Source organism: Manis pentadactyla, chromosome 8 (genome assembly GCF_030020395.1).
Source record: "Manis pentadactyla isolate mManPen7 chromosome 8, mManPen7.hap1, whole genome shotgun sequence".
In the NCBI taxonomy this organism is placed as follows: domain Eukaryota; kingdom Metazoa; phylum Chordata; class Mammalia; order Pholidota; family Manidae; genus Manis; species Manis pentadactyla.
In genome coordinates, this window is record NC_080026.1 from 59,747,303 (window position 1) to 59,768,536 (window position 21,234).

At 36.9% G+C, this 21,234-nt stretch overlaps 1 protein-coding gene across 3 annotated transcripts in view; it reads right to left on the reverse strand.

The window, feature by feature from the left end:
- The window catches only part of PARG (poly(ADP-ribose) glycohydrolase), a 179,050-nt gene that overhangs the window by 17,028 nt on the left and 140,788 nt on the right, over positions 1-21,234 (reverse strand). For all 3 annotated transcript variants that reach the window (XM_057505767.1, XM_057505766.1, XM_057505765.1), the window contains 3 exons: positions 20,348-20,426; positions 18,829-18,937; positions 2,183-2,288 (listed from right to left, as the gene is read on the reverse strand). In XM_057505767.1, coding sequence (XP_057361750.1) covers positions 2,183-2,288; positions 18,829-18,937; positions 20,348-20,426 — 294 coding nt within the window. The remainder of the gene's footprint in view (positions 1-2,182; positions 2,289-18,828; positions 18,938-20,347; positions 20,427-21,234) is intronic.

Sequence of the window (21,234 nt, forward strand, 5' to 3'; positions counted from 1 at the left end):
ATAATTAATATTTCTTAAGCTACAAGATCTATTACCAGCCAATGAAAAATTGAAACTATTCCCTAAGAGCAAAATGGGTAAATGATGTGAGAAAGCAGTTCACAAGGCAAACAAAAATGGCCAATAACATACAAAAACCTTTAAACCTTGGATAAATTTAAAAGATTAAAATTCCACATTGGTGAGATAGCTTATATGCAAGAATGACATGTAAACTGATACAGCCTTTCAGAAGGACAATGGGCAACATGTATGTATATCCTTTGAGTCATTAATCTTAATTCTAGGAAATACCCTAAAGAAAATAATAATATATAACTTGTATATAAATTATACACTGCACTATTGCTTGCAAGATAAGATAAATAAGCCACTGTCTATGAATGGAGAATCAGTGAAATAAATTAAGGTATGTGGGTACATATGAGTGCTACATAGCTATTAAAAAATGTTGCCCATAGATCTACATTTGTTGGTGTTGAAAGCCACCTATGAGACTGTACAGTCTTCAAAATAAGAAGTTTAGAGCACAGTGTGGGATCATATGGTATGATCTTACTAATATCAAATGGTTACATAGATTGCTACATAGGAATGTCTGAAAGGATGGTCACCAAAATATTAACAGTGACTTCTGGTGATTTTTACACACTTCATGATATTTTTCTGGATTAAAAAAAAGTACCATTTCTATAAAAACAACAGGCTCATAAATTATGACAGACTCAACTTTCTAATCCCAAAATGGATTTTATTTATATTTAGTTTGACTATCAAAGCCTGCTCACTGTTTCATTTGCTTTGTTTTCTTGTTACTTTGATAACTAATGTTACAAATAATTTGTTTGGCTTTTGTCCTGGTTCCCTCACAGAAGTTTGAAAAATCCTCGGAATTTCCTTTGTTATACTAATAAGGTGACTATAGGTGGTCCCCCAAGAGAGCTTCGGGATTGGGACTTTCAACCAAAGACCTCCAGGGAGTGGAGGGAAGGCTGGAAATCGAGTTCAATGCTCTGGCCAATGATGTCTATCTACATAATGAAGCCCCAACAAAAATTCTGGACACTGGAGGTCAGTGGAACTTCCTGGTTGGCGAATACATTGATGCTGGAGAGTAACATGTCCTCCACAGGGAGAGGGAATGGAAGCTCTGTATTCCTTCCCAGATCTCATCCTAGTGTATCTATTATAGCAAAACTGTAATTGCTTTCCTGAGCTCTGAGTCATTCTAGTGAATTATCAAACCTGATGGAGGTTGTGGGAACCTCCAGATTGGTAGCCAGTTGGTCAGAGGTAGGGGTGGCCTGGCAGACACCCTCCATACCAAGACTAGCAGCTAGAATCTGAATTAAGAGTGGTCTTGTGGAGGATTCTGCATTTAACCTGTGAGGTCTGCACGAACTCTGGGTAGTTAGTGTCAGGATTGTATTATAGCACATCCAATTGGTATCAGACAAGTTGGGTTGACACAGAACAGTAACAATCCTAAGTAATGATATAATATTATTTTCTATAAGGAATACTTTTGAGAGTAAAACAGATGTCATAATCTGGTAAACCACCAATAGCTTTGTTGATCAGATTCTGTGTTTTTTCTACACAATAAAATGCAAGAAATGTTTAACCTTCTTGGGTACCCAAATGTCTCATTATCTGCTATTCATGCAGCTCTCCTAAGCTATACTCCACACACAGTGTACCTCTATTAAGGCACTCATTTCTGTGCTGCATTTGTCTATGACTTTCTAGCACATGCAGGATTATGAATCCCAAAGTAGGGACCACATCTTATTCACCTTTGTATTGTCAGAGCCTACCACAATGCATAGCAGAATGCTCCACAAGTTTGGAGAATAAAGTAACTGTCCATAAAAATCACTTGGTAAAGGAACATGCTTGAGGGGGTACTCTGGTTTTGAAACTTTACAATATAGTCATTTTAGACTTTTCAACTAAATACTGTGTCTGGTAGATCAAAGAGACAAGTGACCTCTGCAGGGAAATAGTAAATAAAGTAAGAATTCCTTTAAACACAGTAAGAACAAAGAGGATGGTGTCAAGTATTCTCTTTCTCAGATTGTTGTGGTGTCTTATTATGACAAACCATTAGAAATCCACTTGGAAGAACTAACTTTTCTCTCTAATCAGAATGCAATTATCCTTCTTTTAACAACTTACTCACCTTTCAGTCTAGCGTCACCCCCAAAGGCACCACAGCCCCAGTTTCCTGTGGCTACTGCAGAAAGGTTCTCTGAAGAAACTCCAGGACGGAAAAACCCACAGTAAGCCTGCAGGATGAAAGAAATATCAAAGCACATGAGTGACTAGGCACTAAACAGTACTTCTGACTGATGTACAAGGATCAGTATCCACTATCAAGCTTATGTTCTCTCTCTCTTTCTCCTTTCCTTAGGGGCCAAAGTAGAGGGAAAAACAGAAAATCCTAGGATTATACAAGTAAAAAAGTATGAAAAGATCAAGTCTTTATCTGCTTTGAAGCCCTTCAAGCAATAGTCTCTGTTCCTTTCTCTGATTCAAACAAATATAAATGGAAATATCAGAGATATTTCAAGAACTGATAGGATTCCAATTACAGATTACCAGAAATTAAAGGAAGGAAAAAGCACTTAAGATACTGCTTTCTTTGAAGGCTTTTGATCACCATTTTTTCATTAACTTAAAGAATTATTACTATTACACTTCCTCAGAGCACTCACTCTCTGAATTTTTGGGACTAGATTAATAACTGTAATTAGTTTTTCAGTGTGTTTCCTGCCACTTAAATGGTTAGCAATGTACATACAACTATATATAAAAGGGATTCCTATATCTGGTAACAAAATAACCATTAAAATACCGTTCAACTCCAAGATTCTCTATTTTCACAGCTCTGTCTTAAGCTATAATATTTCAAAATTTACCACTAACCTGAGAAAAGTACAATATATCCCAAGGATGCCAGGTAAGTACTAATTAAATGAACAGCTTATTTTGTATATGAGAAGAGTGCAGTTTAAGGTCCCAGAGTTTTTGATTTCTATTTCTTTGCTGTCACCCTAGTTGGTTTTTATGCCTCCTGGGGTTTCTTAGTTTTCTGAAACTATCAGACTACATAGGTTTAATATAATAGTGAAGCAAATCTCCCTGGGTCCTTCTCAAGTATCAAACAAAGCCTAAAATATAGCTTATGCATACTAGCAAATAAAATAAAATAAGATGAATGATCTGTGGCAAATGTTCCCAGAGAAAAACCAAGGATAAAGAAACATGCTTCTATGAAACTCACACATAGAAACATAGTAAATTGCTCTCTGAAGTTTCCAAAAAGGTATAAAAATTTATTTTACACTCTGTCTGGATGGATTAACAAGGCCATTCCTCCACCCCTTCCTATGCTGTAAATCTTGACAGATATTAATTATAAGTTGGTACCAGACCATTATTCAATGCTGTGGTACAGAGCTTACATTAGAACTCACAAATTACCTGTATAATCAGACGCACAGAGCTTCTGAAAATCTCTTTCAGGTCAAAAATATTAAACAGCTCAATTTTTGAGCAGGTTCTTGAAAAATATGGAGTATCTGCACCATGGGGGAGAACAAACTGTCAGCATGGACACAACTGTGCCACCTGGTTTCCTGTCAAATATTCCTAACATGACTAGATGATGAAGATTTCTTAGCTTCTCAGTTTATGTCATCTCTGTTTTATACTGTCAGAAGGATTTTAGGCTCTTCCTTATTGCTATTCCTAATATCTGGGCTAACTCTTCTTTAATGGGCAAAAATAGCTCAGTAAAACTAAAGTCTAACCACAGAGAATCTGAAATATTTAGATTATTAGAAGCGAAATTTAATGTAAAATACTAACCAATTTTACTAAATATAAATCTACCATAACAAAAACAAGCTGTACAACTAATATTAAACTGTATTTGGTGTCTTGATCAAATAAAATTTGAAAAACTTAAACAGAAGAGAAATGATATAAAATTATTACACAGTAATTAGGTATTAAGAATAACTGTTTGTAATGATTATATAAAAAATTGTTCTATTCTGTTACAACCAAGCATTTCCAAGGTCAGAAATAAAAGAGAAGCAGCAAGCTTCTTAGTCTCTTATAGAGGGATAACCCTTACTTCTCCCTTTTTCATTAAGGAGAGGGTTTCCCCAAATGTTAGAGAGGAGGGCAGGGCTACTAATCAGGGAATCATTTCCTTTTACAGTAGTAATTTAGCTCCTTTAGTAAGAAGCAAAGATCAGATAAGAATTGAGACCTTAAAAGAGTTGCCAAGTTCTTACTTCATAGGGAAAGATATTGTGGGTTCTCAAGGATTTCACACTGGCAACAAATACTTTACTTTTTCCTTGCCCAGAGCCAGAGAGCACTTGAAGACATTAATCAAAGCAGTAAGAGTAAAGGAAAGCCAGTTTAAACTCTAGCCATAATATGACCTGACATTCACCAATGACAGAGCTATTTATTTTTACTAATAAAAAACTTTAAACAGGAAAAATAGAGGACGCATTAATGCCTCATGACAGTAAGCAGAAGATGAATTAATATAGATATCTCAGAATGAGTTTGGATGAGAAGGGAAGAATAGAGGGGAAATAAAGGTAATTTTGGAGTGCTGAAAGTTGCAAAGGGAAAGTTTGAGAAGCAAGAGGGAGGAGGAAAATACTGGTATCAGGAGTTAAAAACTAGAGCCCATAGGCACTGGTGAAAATAGAGATGCAGAAAGGAAGCAAAGAAAGTGAAAAAGGAAAGAAAAGTAAACAGTTGTAAAATCTACAGGCCTAGACCTAGGTGCAGGAAATAGAGGGCACTCAAGAAGAGTCCGTTGCAAACATCCGTACACACACATGCATGAGCACACACATACATATGTTAAGAATTTAGGCTTCAACATCAATTTTAGCAGGCCCAAGTAACATAAGTAAAGTGTCTTTCATTATAATGTAAATATATTATCCTGCATGCTAAATCAATATGTTCATTTATTGTTCCTCAAGAATTGCTCATTTATATGAAGCCTATCTACCAAACCTGCCTAATTTTTTTTTGGTATCATTAATCTACAATTACATGAGCAACATTATGGTTCCTAGACACCCCCCCCATTATCAGGTCCCCACCACATACTCATTACAGGCACTGTCCACCAGCGTACAAGGATGCTATAGAATCACTACTTGTCTTCTCTGGGTTGTACTGCCTTCCCTGTGCCCCCCACCCTACATTATGTCTGCTAACTGTAATGCCCCTTTTTGACCCTTATCACTACCTTCCCACCCATTCTCACCAGTCCCTTTTCCTTTGGTAACTGTTAGTCTATTCTTGGGTTCTGTGAGTCTGCTGCTGTTTTGTTCCTTCAGTTTTTGCTTTGTTCTTACACTCCACAGATGAGTGAAATCATTGGATACTTGTCTTTCTCTGCCTGGCTTGTTTCACAGAGTACAATAGTCTCTAGCTCCATCCATGTTGTTGTAAATGGTAGGAGTTATTTTCTTGCTATGGCTGAATAATATTCCATTGTGTACATGTACCACATCTTCTTTATCCATTCATCTACTGATGGACCCATAGGTTGCTTCCATGTCTTGACTATTGTAAACAGTGCTGCAATAAACATAGGGGTGCATATGTCTTTTTCAGACTAGGCTCCTGCATTCTTAGGGTGAATTCCTAGGGGTGGAATTCCTGGGTCAAATGGTATTTCTATTTTTAGTTTTTTGAGGAACCTCCATACTGCTTTCCACAATGGCTGAACAAGTTTACATCCCATCAGCAGTGTAGCAGGGTTGCCCTTTCTCCACAACCTCGCCAACATTTGTTGTTTTTTGTCTTTTGGATGGTGGCTGTCCCAACTGGTGTGACGTGATATCTCATTGTGGTTTTAATTTCCATTTCTCTGATGATTAGGGATGTGGAGCATCTTTTCATGTGCCTGTTGGCCATCTGAATCTCTTCTTTGGAGAAGTGTCTGTTCAGATCCTCTGCCCATTTCTTAATTGGCTTATTTGCTTTTTGTTTGTTGAGGTGCGTAAGCTCTTTATAAAATTTGGATGTCAAGCCCTTATTGGATCTGTCATTTATGAATATATTCTCCCATACTGTAAGATGTCTTTTTGTTCTACTGATGGTGTCTTTTGCTGTACGGAAGCTTTTTAGTTTGATACAGTCCCACTTGTTCACTTCTTACTTTGTTTCCCTTGCCCGGGAACATATGATCATGAAGAAGTTGCTCATATTTACATCCAAGAGATTTTTGCCTATGTTTTTTCCTAAGAGTTTTATGGTTTCATTCAGGTTTTTGATCTATTTTGAGTTTACTTTTGTGTATGGAGTTAGACAATAATCCAGTTTCATTTATTCTATTACATGTAGCTGTCCAGTTTTGCCAATACCAGCTGTTGAAGGGGCTGTCATTTCCCCATTGTATATCCATGGCTCCTTGATCATATATTAATTGACCATATATGCATGGGTTTTTATCTGGGCTCTCTATCTGTTCCATTGGTCTATGGATCTGTTCTTGTGCCAGTACCAAATTGTCTTGATTATTGTGGCTTTGTAGTAAAGCTTGAAGTCAGGGAGCATAATTCCCCCTCCTTTACTCTTCCTTTTCAGGATTGCTTTGGCTATTCAGGGTCTGTTGAGGTTCCATATGAACCTTAGAACTATTTGCTCTAGTTCATTGAAGAATGCTGTTGGTATTTTGATAGGGATTGCATTGCACCTGTACATTGCTTTAGGCAGGATGGCCATTTTGCCAATATTAATTCTTCCTATCCATGAGCATGGGATGTTTCCATTTATTGGTATCTTCTTTAATTTCTCTCATGAGTGTCTTATAGTTTTCAGAGTATAGGTCTTTCACTTCCTTGGTTAGGTGTATTCCTAGGAATTTTATTCTTTTTGATGCAGTTGGGAATGGAATTGTTTTCCTGATTTCTCTTTCTACTAGTTCATCGTTAGTGTATAGGAATGCCACAGATTTCTGTGCATTAATTTTGTATCCTGCAACTTTGCTGAATTCAGATATTAGATCTAGTAGTTTTGGAGTGGATTCTTTAGGGATTTTTATATAAAATATCATGTCATCTGCAAACAGGGACAGTTTGACTTCTTCCTTACCAATCTGGATGACTTTTATTTCTTTGTGTTGTCTGACTGCTGTGGCTAGGACCTCCGGAACTATGTAGAATAAAAGTGGGGAGAGTGGGCATCCTTGTCTTGTTCCCAATCTTAAAGGAAAAGTTTTCAGCTTCTCGCTGTTAAGTATAATGTTGGCTGTGGGTCTGCCATACATGGCCTTTCTTATGTTGAGGTACTTGCCCTCTATACCCATTTTGTTGAATTTTGTTGAATGCTTTTTCAGGATCTATGGAGATAATCACGTCGTTTTTATCCTTCTTTTTGTTGATGTGGTGGGTGATGTTGATGGATTTTCTAATGTTGTACCATCCTTGCATACCTGGGAGGAATCCCACTTGATCACGGTGTATGATCTTTTCAATGTATTTTTAAATTTGCTCTGCTAATATTTTGTTGAGTATTTTGGCATCTATGTTCATCAGGGATTTGGGTCTGTAATTTTCTTTTTTTGTGGTATCTTTGCCTGGTTTTGGTATTAGAGGGATGCTGGCCTCATAGAATGAGTTTGGGAGTATTCCCTCCTCTTCTACTTTTTGGAAAGCTTTAAGGAGGATGGGTATTAGGTTTTCACTAAATGTTTGATAAAGTTCAGCAATGAAACCAGCTGGTCCAGGAGTTTTGTTCTTAGGTAGTTTTCTGATTACCAATTCAATTTTCTTGCAGGTAACTGGTCTACTAGATTTTCTGTTTCTTCATGGGTCAGCCTTAGAACATTGTATTTTGCTAGAAAGTTGTCCATTTCTTTTAGGTTTTCCAGTTTGTTACCATATAATTTTTCATAGTATTCTCTCATAATTCTTTATATTTCTGTGGTGTCTGTAGTGATTTTTACTTTCTTATTTCTGATTCTGTATATGTGTGTAGACTCTCTTTTTTTTCTTGATAAGTCTAGCTAGAGGTTTATCTATTTTGTTTATTTTCTCAAAGAACCACCTCCTGCTTTCATTGATTCTATTGTTTTATTCTTCTCGATTTTATTTATTCATGTTGTAATCTTTATTATGTCCCTCCTTCTACTGACTTTGGGCCTCATTTTTTCTTCCTTTTCTAGTTTCGTTAATTGTGATTTTAGACTGTTCATATGGGATTGTTCTTCTGTGAGGTTGGCCTGTACTGCAATATACTTCCCTCTTAGCATGGCCTTCACTGTGTGCCACAGACTTTGCAGTGTTGAATTATAGTTGTCATTTGTCTCCATATATTGCTTGATCTGTTTTTATTTGGTCATTGATCCATTGATTATTTACAACCATGTTATTAAGCCTCCGTGTGTTTGTGGGCTTTTTCATTTTGTTTCTGTAACTTACTTCTAGTTTCATACTTTTGTGATCTGAGAATCTGGTTGGTACAATTTCAATCTTTTTGAATTTGAGGCTCTTTTTGTGGCCTAGTATATTATCTATAATGTTCCACGTGCACTTGAGAAGAATGTGTATCCTGTTGCTTTTGGATGAAGTGTTCTGTAGATGCCCGTTAGGTCCATCTGTTCTAGTATGTTGTTCAGTGCCTCTGTCTCTTTACTTATTTTCTGCCTGGTTGATCTGTCCTTTGGAGTGATTGGTGTGTTGAAGTCTCATAAAATGAATGCATTGCATTCTATTTCTCCCTTTAAATCCATTAGTATTTGTATCAGATATGTAGGTGATACTGTGTTGGGTGCATATTTACAAAAGTTATATCCTCTTGTTGGACTGCCCCCTTTATCATTATGTAATGTCCTTCTTTGTCTGTTGTTACGTTCTTTGTTTTCAAGTTAATTTTGTCTGATAAAAGGACTGCAACTCCTGCTTTTCTCCATTAGTTTCATGGAATATCTTTTTCTATCCCTTTACTTTCAGTCTGTGTATGTCTTTGGGTTTTTAGGGAGTCTCTTGTAGGCAACATATAGTTGGTCCTTGTTTTTTTATCCATTCAACGACTCTATGTCTTTTGATTGGTGCATTCAGACTATTTACATTTAGGGTGATTATCAATAGGTATGTACTTATTGCCATTGCAGGCTTCAGAGTTGTGGTTACCAAAGGTTCAAGGGTAATTACCTTACTATTTAACCATCTAATTTAACTCACTTGTATGGTATTACAAACACAACCTAAAGGTTCTTTTTTTCCCCTTTTACTTCCTCCTCTATTCTTTATATGTTACATATCTTATTCTGTACTCTGTCTATCCCTTGGTTGACAACTATTTAGCCTTAGGAATACTTACATCTATAGCAGTCCCCCCAAAATGCACTATAGAGGTGGTTTATGGGAGATAAATTCTCTCAGCTTTTGCTTATCTGAAAATTGCTCAATCCCTCCCTCAAATTTAAATGATACTCTTACTGGATAGAGTATTCTTGGTTCAAGTCCCTCCTACTTCATTGCATTGACTATATCATGCCACTCTCTTCTGGCCTGTAAGGTTTCTGTTTGAGAAATCTGATGATAGCCTGATGGGTTTTCCTTTATACATGATGTTTTTTCTCTCTCTAGCTGCTTTTCAAAGTCTGTCCTTATCCTTGATCTTTGCCTTTTTAATTATTATATGTTTTGATGTTGTCTTCTTTGGGTCCCTTGAATTGGGAGATTTGTGTACCTCCATGGCCTGAGAGAGTATCTCCTTCCCCAGATTGGGAAAGTTTTCAGCAATTACCTCCTCAAAGACACTTTCTATCCCTTTTTCCTCTTCTTCTTCTTCTGGCACCCCTATAATCCAAATATTGTTCATTTGAGTTGGTCACACAGTTCTCTCAATATTCTTTCATTCTTAGAGAAACTTTTTATCTCTGTGTGTCTCACCTTCTATGTATTCCTGTTCTGTAATTTCTATTCTATTTACTTTCTCTTCTACTACATCTAATCTGCTTTAAAATCCCTCCATTGTATGTTTCATTTCAGATATGGAATTTCTTAATGATTGTACCTCCATCTTAAATTTGTCCCTGAGTTCTTGAAACTTTTTCTATATCTCCATGAGTATCTTTACGATATTTATTTTGAACTCTTTTTCAGGAAGATTGGAGAGTTCAGTTTCATTTGGTCTTCTTCTGGGGTTTGTGAGATTTTGGTCTGAACCAGGTTCCTTTGACATTTCATAATTCTATGTGGTGTCCTCTAGTGCCCAGAAGCTCTAGTCTCTGGAGCTGCTCAGCCCATACAGTGAAGTTGGGGGTCCTAGGTAGCAGTGCTGGTGCCTGCGGGGAGGAAAGAGCAGTTTCCTGAATCCCGGCTGCAGTGCCTGTCCCCACTATCAGAGCCAATGGGGTGAGCACACAGGTGCAAGACTCTGTGCTTGGCATCTGTAGCTCTTGTAGGTGGAACCTCCCTCTGGCTAGCCTGAAGTCAGTGCAGTGAGTGCCAGTTTGCGAGCAGGTTCTGGAAGGCCAGAAGAAAGGCACAGTAGGCTGCATGTCACGGTGGGGGTCCTTGGAGCTGAGTAGGCACCCAGGGGGATGGAGCGCCTGAAGCTCCTCCAATTTCCCAACCTGCTAGGCAGAGTGAACCCAGACAAACTTGTCCAACTATTCCTTCTCCCCTACAGCAAGCTCAGTGCAAACCCTGCCCATTCAGCAGCCCTCTCAATGCTAGGAAGCCTCTGAGACCACCTTTCTTTCCTTTATCCCAGAGTAGCCAGATGTGGATCCCCATCCTCCACAAATGGCAGAATCTCAGTCTCTCAAGCACTCCACCTGTCCCAGTTCCCTAACCCCATCAACCTCCAGATCACCACACAATGTAGGTTTGTGCTCCAAAGCTGACCTCCAGGACTGGGTGTTTAGCAGTCTTAGGCTTCCACCCCTTTCCCACTCTGTTTCTCTTCCTCCCGCTGGTGAGCTGAGGTGGGGAAAGGGTTTGGGTCCTTCCAGACCAAGGCTTTCTTTTGTTACCCTGTTTCGTAAGGTCTGTATGCAGTCTGGTGCAGCCCTCTTTCCTGTTGCTGTTTCAGGGCTTGTTGTATTAAGTATATTTTCACACTATATGGGGTTTACGGAGGAATTCTCTTGTCTCTCATGCTGCCATGTTGAATCCTCTGAATGCTGTTGGTATTTTGATAGGGATTGCATTGAATCTGTAGATTGCTTTAGGCAGGATGGCCATTTTGATACTAACTCTTCCTACCCAAGAGCATGGGATGAGTTTCCATTTGTTAGAGTCCTCTTTAATTTCTCTCATGAGTGTCTTGTAGTTTTCAGGGTATAGGTCTTTCACTTCTTTGGTTAGGTTTATTCCTAGGTATTTTATTCTTTTTGATGCAATTGTAAATGGAATTGTTTTCCTGATTTCCCTTTCTGCTAGTTCATCGTTACTGTAAAGGAATGCAACAGATTTCTGTGTATTAATTTTGTATCTTGCAACATTGATGAATTCAGATATTGGTTCTAGTAGTTTTGGTGTGGATTCTTTAGGGTTTCTTATGTACAATATCATGTCATCTGCAAATAGTGACAGTTTGACTACTTCTTTACCAATCTAGATACCTTGTATTTCTTTGTTTTCTCTGATTGCATGGCTAGGACCTCCAGATCTTTGTTGAATAAAAGTGGGGAGAGTGGGCATCCCTGTATTGTTCCCAATCTTAGGTGAAAAGGTTTCAGCTTTCAGTGTTAAGTATGACGTTGGCTGGAGGTTTGTCATAAATGTCCTTTATTATGTTGAGGTACTTGCCTTCTATACCCATTTTGTTGAGAGTTTTGATCATGAATGGTTGTTGAATTTTGTCAAATGCTTTTTCAGCATCTACGGAGATGATCATGTGGTTTTTGTCCTTTTTGTTGATGTGGTGGATGATGTTGATGGATTTTTGAATGTTGTAGCATTCTTGCATCCCTGAGATGAATCCCACTTAATCATGGTGTATGATCCTCTTGATGTATTTTTGAATTTGGTTTGCTAATATTCTGTTGAGTATTTTTGCATCTATGTTCATAAGGGATATTGGTGTATAATTTTCTTTTTTCTGTGGTGTCTTTGCCTGGTTTTGGTATTAGAGTGATGCTGGCTTCATAGAAAGAGTTTGGAAGTATTCCCTCCTCTTCTATTTTTTGGAAAGCTTTAAGGAGAATGGGCATTATGTCTTCTCTTAATGTCTGATAAAATTCAGCAGTGAATCCATTTGTCCAGGGAATTTGTCCTTGGGCAGTTATTTGAGTACCGTTTTAATTTTGTTGCTAGTAATTGGTCTGTTTAGATTTTCTGTTTCTTCCTTGGTCATTCTTGGAAGGTTGTATCTTTCTAGAAAGTTGTGCATTTATTCTAGGTTATCCAGCTTGTTAGCATATAGATTTTCATAGTATTCTCTAATAATTCTTTGTATTTCTGTGGTGTCCGTCATGATTTTTCCTTTCTCATGTCTGATTCTGTTTATGTGTGTAGATTGTCTTTTTCTCTTAATAAGTCTGTCTAGGGGTTCATCTATTTTGTTCATTTTCTCAAGGAACAAGCTCTTGGTTTCATGAATTTTTTCTATTGTTTCATTCTCTTCAATTTTATTTATTTCTTCTCTGATTGTTATTATATCCTTCTTTCTACTGACTTTGGGCCTGATTTGTTCTTCTCCAGTTTCAATAATTGTGACTTAGACTATTCATTTGGGATTGTTCTTCCTTCTTTAAATAGGCCTGGATTGCTATATACTTTCCTCTTAGAACTGCCTTCACTGTGTCCCACAGAAATTGGGGTATTGTACTGTTGTTGTCATTTGTTTCCATATATTGCTTGATCTCTATTTTAATTTGGTCATTGATCCATTGATTATTTAGGAACATGTTGTTAAGCCTCCATGTGTTTGTGAGCCTTTTTGTTTTCTTTGTACCATTTATTTCTAGTTTTATACCTTTGTGATCTCAGAAGTTGGTTGGTAGAATTTCAATCTTTTTGAATTTACAAAGGCTCTTTTTGTTGCCTAGTATGTGGTCTATTCAGGAAAATGTTCCGTGTCCACTTGAGAAGAATTTATATTGGGCTGCTTTTGTGTGTAGAGTTCTGTAGATGTCTATTAGGTTCATCTGTTTTAGTGTGTAGCTCAGTGCCACTGTGTCCTTACTTATTTTCTGTCTGGTGGATCTGTCATTTGGAGTGAGTGGTGTGTTGAAGTCTCCTAAAATGAATGCATTGGTTTCTTTTTCCTCCTTTAAATCTGGCAGTATTTTTTTCACATATGTCGGTGCTCCTTTGTTGGGTGCATATATATTTATAATGGTTATATCCTCTTGGTGGAATGACCCCTTTATCATTATGTAATGTCCTTCTTATCTCTTGTGACTTTCTTTCTTTTGAAGTCTATTTAGTCTGATTCAAGTACTGCAACACCTGCTTTTTTCTCCCTATTGTTTGCATTAAATATCTTTCTCCAACCTTTCCCTTTTAGTCTGTGTTTGGGTTTGAGGTGAGTCTCTTGTAAGCAGCATATAGATGGGTCTTGCTTTTTTATTCTTTGTATTACTCTGTGCCTTTTGATTGGTGCATTGAGGCCATTTACATTTAGGGTGATTATCGATAGATATGTACTTATTGCCATTGCAGGCTTTGTTTTCATGGTTACCAAAGGTTCAAGGTTAGCTTCTTTACTATCTAACTGTGTAACTTTAACTCTCTTATTATGCTATTATAAACACAGTCTGATGTTTCTTTATTTCTCTCCCTTCTTATTCTTCCTCCGCCATTCTTTATATGTTAGGTGTTTTATTCTGTAGTCTTTTGTGTTTCCTTTGACTGCTTTTGTGGATAGTTGATTTTATTTTTTTGCCTTTAGTTAATATTTGGTTGGTCTGCTTTCTTTGCTCCAATTTAATTTTCTCTGGTAACATCTACTTAGCCATAGGAGTGGTTCCATCTAGAGCAGACCCTTTAAAATATCCTGTAGAGGTGGTTTGTGGGTGGCAAATGCCCTCAACTTTTGCTTATCCATAAATTGTTTAATCCCTCCTTCAAATTTAAATGATAATCATGCTGGATACAGTGTTCTTGGTTCAAGGCCCCTCTCTTTCACTGCATTAAATATATCATGCCGTTCTGTTCTGGCCTGTAAGGTTTCTGTTGAGAAGTCTGATGATATCCTGATGGGTTTTCCTTTGTATGTGATCATTTTTCTCTCTGTGGCTCCTTTAATACCCTGTCCTTGCCTTTGATCTTTGTCATTTTAATTGTTATGTGTCTTGGTCTTGTCCTCCTTGGGTCCCTTGTGTTGGGAGATCTGTGGGCTTCCATGGTCTGAGAGACTATTTCTTTCCCCAGCTTGGGGAAATTTTCAGCAATTGTTTCTCCATAGACACTTTCTATCCCTTTTTCTCTCTCTTCTTCTGGTAACCCTATTATACGAATATTGTTCTTTGTAGATTGCTCACATAGTTCTCTTAATATTCTTTCATTCCTAGAGATGCTTTTATCTCTCTCTACCTCAGCTTCTCTGTCTTCCTGTTCTCTGGTTTCTATTCCATTAACAGTCTCTTGCACATCATCCAGTCTGCTCTTAAGTCCTTCTATTGATTGTTTCATTTCTGTTATCTCCCTCTGGACTTCATCCCTTAGCTCTTGCATATTTTTCTGGAGCTCCATCAGCATGGTTATGACTTTTATTTTGAATTGTTTTTCAGGAAGTTTGGTTATATCTATCTCACCAGACCCTCTGTCTGGGGTTGTCTGAGTGATTTTTTACTGAACCAGATTCTTCTGCCTTTTCATGGCAATAGAAGTGATCGCCGGCAGGTGGCGCATGTGTCAGCTGGGAGAACAAAGTCCATTCCTGCTTGCTGGTCACCTTGCCCTTCTCTGCTGCCTGTGCCAGTTACCTGCACACCAGCAGCAGTCTCTGGGTTAATCTCTTGAGCACCCGTGGGCAGTGTGGCCATTGGGATAGCCTAGGGCACTGTGGGTGTCCCAGACACTCTGGGTGTGTTCTCCTGTGAGAATGGTGCCTCTTTGTGCCTTCCAGACCTTGCTCCAGCTTCCTCTGTCTGTGCTGTGCAGCTGCGCCCCAGTGGCAGCCTCTGGGTCTGTTTCACTTAGCTGCACACTGGGAGAAGTCTCTGTGTGGTTGCTGTGGGCAGGGCTGCTCTCCAGGTGCTCTGCAGCTGTGACAGGTCAGCCGGTTTGCTTGCAGCACTGGTAGGGGGTAATGAACAGTAGGCTGCTTATTCCCGTGAGGAGATTCAGAGCTGCGTTGTCATCCAGGGGGTTAGGGCGCCTGTAGTTCCTTAAGATTCCCAGCCTCCTTGGCTGAGTGTCCTGGGTCGATTTTGTCCAGCTGTTAAGCCCTTTTCCCTTTAAGACTTTTAAAAGTGCCCGCTTTTCTTTTTTTCTAGGGTAGCCAGCTGTGGGGACCCACTCACAGTCTTCATCTTGGATTTTACTTTTCTGTTTCTCTAATATCTAGTACACCCTGCAATGTGTGTCTGTGCTCCTGGTGTAGATTACTAGGGCTGATTATTTAGCAGTCCTCTGGTTCCACTGTCTACCCCTCAGATTATTTTCCTCCCACCGGTGACTTGGGGTAGGGGAGTGCTCGGGTCCCGCCAATTCACGGCTTTGTATCTTCCCCTTTTTGTGAGATGCTGAGTTCTCACAGATGTAGATGTAGCCCAGCTGTTGTACTGTATCTTATAGTCTCTCTTTTAGGAATAGTTGTATTTGTTGTATTTTCAAAAATATATATGGTTTTGGGAAGAGATTTCTGCTGGCCTACTCACCCTGCCATCTTGAGCCATCTCCTCACACTTGTCTAATTTAATATATAATTGGTACACTGTTACTGATTTTCTAAGGATTTATAATATTGTGATTTCTTAAAAACAAATGATATAAAAAGATCAAGACTTTTTATTGGAAGAGAATAAAAAATTAAGTCTTAAAGTTATCCTTATATTCAGTACCAATAATTTTGTAAATTTCATTTCTTATTTGATTAAATAACTATACAAAACTGTTTATTACTATAATATGTATAATAGAGAAAAACTTGGGATCACCTAATAGTTCAAAAAATGGTAGTTAAGTCATAGAATATCAATCCAACCATTTTTATGAGCATTAGACATATTATTATGAAGATTATTAGATGGCATAAAAAATATTTACAATATGTGGTTAAATTAAATAGGTGAAATGCAAAATTATAGGTAACTTTTGAACACATTTATGTTAATTAAATAGTCACACGGGAAGACCTACAAAAATGAAAACAACTACAGTTATCTCTTGAACATCACGAGTTTGAATGCGCTGGTCTACCTATATTTTTTCAATAAATATATTGAAAAAATTTTTGGAGGTTTGCAACAATTTGAAAAAAACTCATAGATAGATGATGTAATTAAGGAATACTGAAAATATTAAAAATTTAGGTATGTCATAAATCCCTAAAATATATGTAGATATTAGTTTATTTTATTATTTACTACCATAAGTCAATAGTAGGTTAGTAGTAAATTTTTTTGGAAGTCAGAAGATAAGTGTGCATTTTCAACTACATAGGGGAGGCACTCCTAACTCCTACATTGCTCAAGGGTCAACTGTATTTGAAAGGTAGGATTATGGATGAGTTTTGTTTTGAAAATAATTGTAACAACAGCAAATTGATTTTGCTTTTTTAATGCAACATAGAATGAAAGAAATACGCAGACCTTAGTTTCCTCATGTGAGAAATTAAAGACTGGATTCAGTATCTCTATGCTTATTTTTGATTCTATGTGTTGAGAGAGTTAAGTGAAAAGTCACTAAAAGTGATACATTATGAACTAATACTCATGAAAAGTAAAGTGACACATACTTTAAGGAAAGATTATAAATGATCTGATGTTGAACTACTTAGAAATATCAGCAGCAAGTATTGATTGGTTTTGTTAATCAAGCTCTGGTTTAATAACAACTCCTTTCCAAATTTGCTGGTGGGTAATAAAAAAAATAAATAAACAGTTCAATTTTTAAAAGGTAAATGGTGGTGATTTCCTGCTGGGCTGGGCTCTTCCCTTTATTAAATTTTTGATCCAGAAGTCTCCACAAAATATATTCATTACTTAATCTTACCTGAAGTTTACAAAACATGGCTAAATACACCTTTTCACAGATGACTTTCTTCTCCTGCTGAGCTATTTGCCACTTTTGCAAATTCTGTGATCTCTCACCGAATTAAACCACACTTCACAGTATTAGTTAGATAAAAGGAGACTGTTTCTTCTTTTTAAAAACCAGTTCTACTTGCAGGTAGGATAGGTGGAGCCTGCATGGCACAGACTGTTTCTAAAGGTAATAAAGCACATTGTGGGCTGGTCCTTTCGATGATTATCTGGTGAGTAATGCCTAAAAATAGCAAATAGGCCCCTAGAGTTCAGAGATTCACATTCAATACTCATGGTGAAAACTGGTCTTATACTTTACTGCTTCATTTAGAAAAATGGGGTTTTTCTATTTCTGCCCACTTTCTCCCTGCCATGTAAAAAAAGCAGAATTGTACATGTTATTTCTAAGGTGATTTAATAGACTGCTGTTTTAAATTAAGTTTATAAAACACAGTGAGATGTAAAACTTTTTCTGAGATTCCATTGAGAATGCTAAACATTAATGTGATCTAATAAATTATATATAAGAAACAATAAATTAGACTTCCAAATAGATTAGGATATATGATAATAAATTAATTATATGAAAAATATGTACTAAATCATTAAAGGTAGCAAGCAGAAGACTTTCCAGATTATTTTGTTGTTTATTTTACTAACAATATGAAAGGTAAGGTGATTGAGCTGGGATAAGCACAGACTCAGAGAGACCATTCCTGTGGTAAGACCCAGGGAGATGTGAAGATGATACAATGAACACCAGATATACCAATCTCCAAGGGCACTCCCAGTCTCCTTGCAATGGTATACCCAGTTTGCTCTCACTGTCAAAAGTCTGTGTAGGGACTGGCACATGTATAGTCATGCAAACTCACAAACCTATTACCTTAATAAACAATCTTATAATCAAATCCTGCTCACTGGAGTTAAACAGTGGTTTTCAGAATTGGGTCAGTCTTGGCTGTGAGAGTAATTTGAGGAACTAAAGAAAATATCAATGTTTTGGTAAGGCCCTCGATCTAAAGAGTAGAGTCAGCACTCTGTTATATGACAGAGTTTATTATGGTTAACAGTAATGAAAATTTTAACTAACAGTATGTATGGCTCATTTTTATATTTCTGTAATACAATTAAAAAATGATTACAGTAGACAGTACTATGCATCACAGAAAATCATAGACTCCATCATAAATATGTCACATTACCAAAGTAAATAATTTACATGTGAATCTTACCTATAATAGAACAATATTAACTTGACTTTTATGGTTTATCTGTTTCAATCCTAATACCATACCTTGTAGAGAAAATATCACTGGGCAAGCCTGAAAAAAATTTTCTATATGGTTTCACAATAATAATGTTCAAAAGCAGCTAAAAGAACTTGATGAGATAAATGCTTATGTGGGGCTTAATATCAAGCAAGTCTATCTGGCATCAGTAATCTAACAATTACAGAATGGAAAGTACATCTTGTACAAGCTGACAGACCCATTAAATCAGGAGAGCCATGGGCAGACATACTGACACTGCGAGAATTACCAGGAAGCATTAATTTCAGCATTAATAAAATGGCAGTAAATAGATGACAGCTGCCAGATGAACTAAGAAATAAGGTTACTGGCCTTGTTAAGCTCGCGTCTGATTTTCTCAGGCACAAACTGGTCGAGGTAGCGTCTGAAGTGAAGGGCATCAATGGCAACGATTTCAGTGCCACGCCGCTGCCAGTCATCCCTGTGGCAGGTCAGAGTGAGGAGTGAGGTACAGGGAACAGCACCCACAAAATAAAACTCTCAGTTTGGGTTTCCGAGACTTTGCCAGGTTAATATATATATTAAAAACAAAAAAACAGTGGCTGTTAAGTCTCAGCAAACAGAAGGGCAGAAACACAGTTTTATTTTTAGATTCCAAAGCATACACATTGTGAACTGCCAGGCTTTAAAGAGTAAAATGAAAAATTATTGAGAAACAACAAATATGACATATTATAAACAGATACATCATTTACAGTGAGTCTCAGAGGTTAAAGGATTTGAGGGCAAACAAAAGGAATTTAGTTTTTTGTTTCCTCTAATACTAAAGATTTAGCATTTGTATCTTGACAATATTTCATTGGTCCTTTGGTTCGAAAGACCTGCTCTAAGTCACTAGGTTTGCAACATCACCATACATCATCCAAGAAAGAATCCCAGAAAGTCAAATGTTACAAAAAATGTGTAATGATTCAGTACAACATTTACCTATTGTGCTCACTTGCTGACAGTAAGAAAACTATTTTTAAAAAGACAGAGAGCAAAGCAGACAGTAAAATATTGCCTGTGGAAACAGGAAGGACTAGGTGAGATGATGATTTTGGAAATACGAAATTCCAATTATTTCATCTCTTTATAAACTTGCAAATAATTATTAGGAATTAAATATCCACATTGATAGTTGTTGCACCCACATATTTCAACCAAAATAAAAGGAAAGAGATCAGGGGTTGACCTTGAGATATTATAAAGAATAAACTTGCATGATTACACAGGGATTAGCTGATTCTGCTACAATGGCTCTTTTTCATTAAAATATACACACAAACATACACAAGCTTTCAAGCATCACTTCTGTAAAAATTTACCCCTGATAAATCATTTTAGTGGGAAAAAAGGATATCAAAGTATAAAAACATATTTCAGTAAGAAACAGGAAAAAGCAGCAGCAAAGTTCACTGTAGGTTCTGTGTCATTAGGCAAATTATTCCAACATTGGTTTCTCCCACCTACTTATCTCACAGAAAAGTTTAAGGATAACAAAACAAGCTGACTGAAGACTTTAAGCTCTAACAGGAACCTATTCTAAATAAGCCTGGACTTGGTAGTTAATCCACTGACTGTCTACAACTGGCAGCTAAGAAGTAAAGAACTATAGAGACCTATGCCCTTCTTATTCTTGGTTCAGACTTTTGGCTTTTATTTCTCTGCTCTTCCCTTTGATATATGGAGATAGTAATACTGTTTTAACTACTTATAAACCTGAAATACTGAATTTAAAAAGAAAATTAAATTTCTGAAATAAGATTAGATGGGAGACAGAATGTACCAGGGTGAAACCCACAATCCTTAGCTTTTGGCCATGTGATACTAAAGTCAGAAATAAACTCACCTTTCAGTTCCATCTTCATGGCTCCGGGCCCAACGATACGTTTCGGCATAGCCTGTGTATTCACTGTACTGCTCAGTACCTGAAACAAATAATCTACCACTATTATTTTTCAGAAAATTTTTCTTAAGAGCTGCATCTTCTAAAGGGTCTTTGTTAATAAACTTAATTACCCCTTTCTGGAAATATCTTATTGGCACATGTCAACTAGGAATAAACAACAAACAAAAAACCACTGCTCTTAACGACTTACTATTATCCACAAAGAAAAAAAATTACGTCTCCAAAAGCTACTGCAACATTTATCCCACAGAGACTGAATGTCTCAATAAAAAGAGAACAAAATACGCTTTGTCATATTCAGCTCTTCTTTTAACAAGGAGTGCATAAACACTATGTTTTATAAAAGTTCACTGTCTTCAATGTCGGTAATATGATGGTAATATTTAATTTGCACTGTTAAGAAAAAAAATTTTACATAAAGACATTCCCCGCCAAGAAAAGTGTCATTAAAATTAAATATAGGATTTGCCTATCTATAGGCAACACACTTCAAAGGGTTTTGTAAAACCAAGATATTATGGCAGGAAAAGAAAGGGAAGGGAAAAAGCATAATTAGCATTCATCTGATAAGAACATGCACCAACCTTGCTACATAACATACATTTCTAATTCATGAGACCTGTTCATATGATAGGGAGGCATGGTGTGAAAGTCTTCCATTATTTAACTAAATAAGCTCATTCCAATTCCTATGGTGAACCCAATCAACAAAATAGTAAAATGAAAAGCTGAAAACCCTAAGCAAGAAAGTATTTTTCACATTAAAAAAAAAGAAACTAGGTATCAAAAACTAAGATTAATGATTTTCTTTAATATAATTGTCCTAA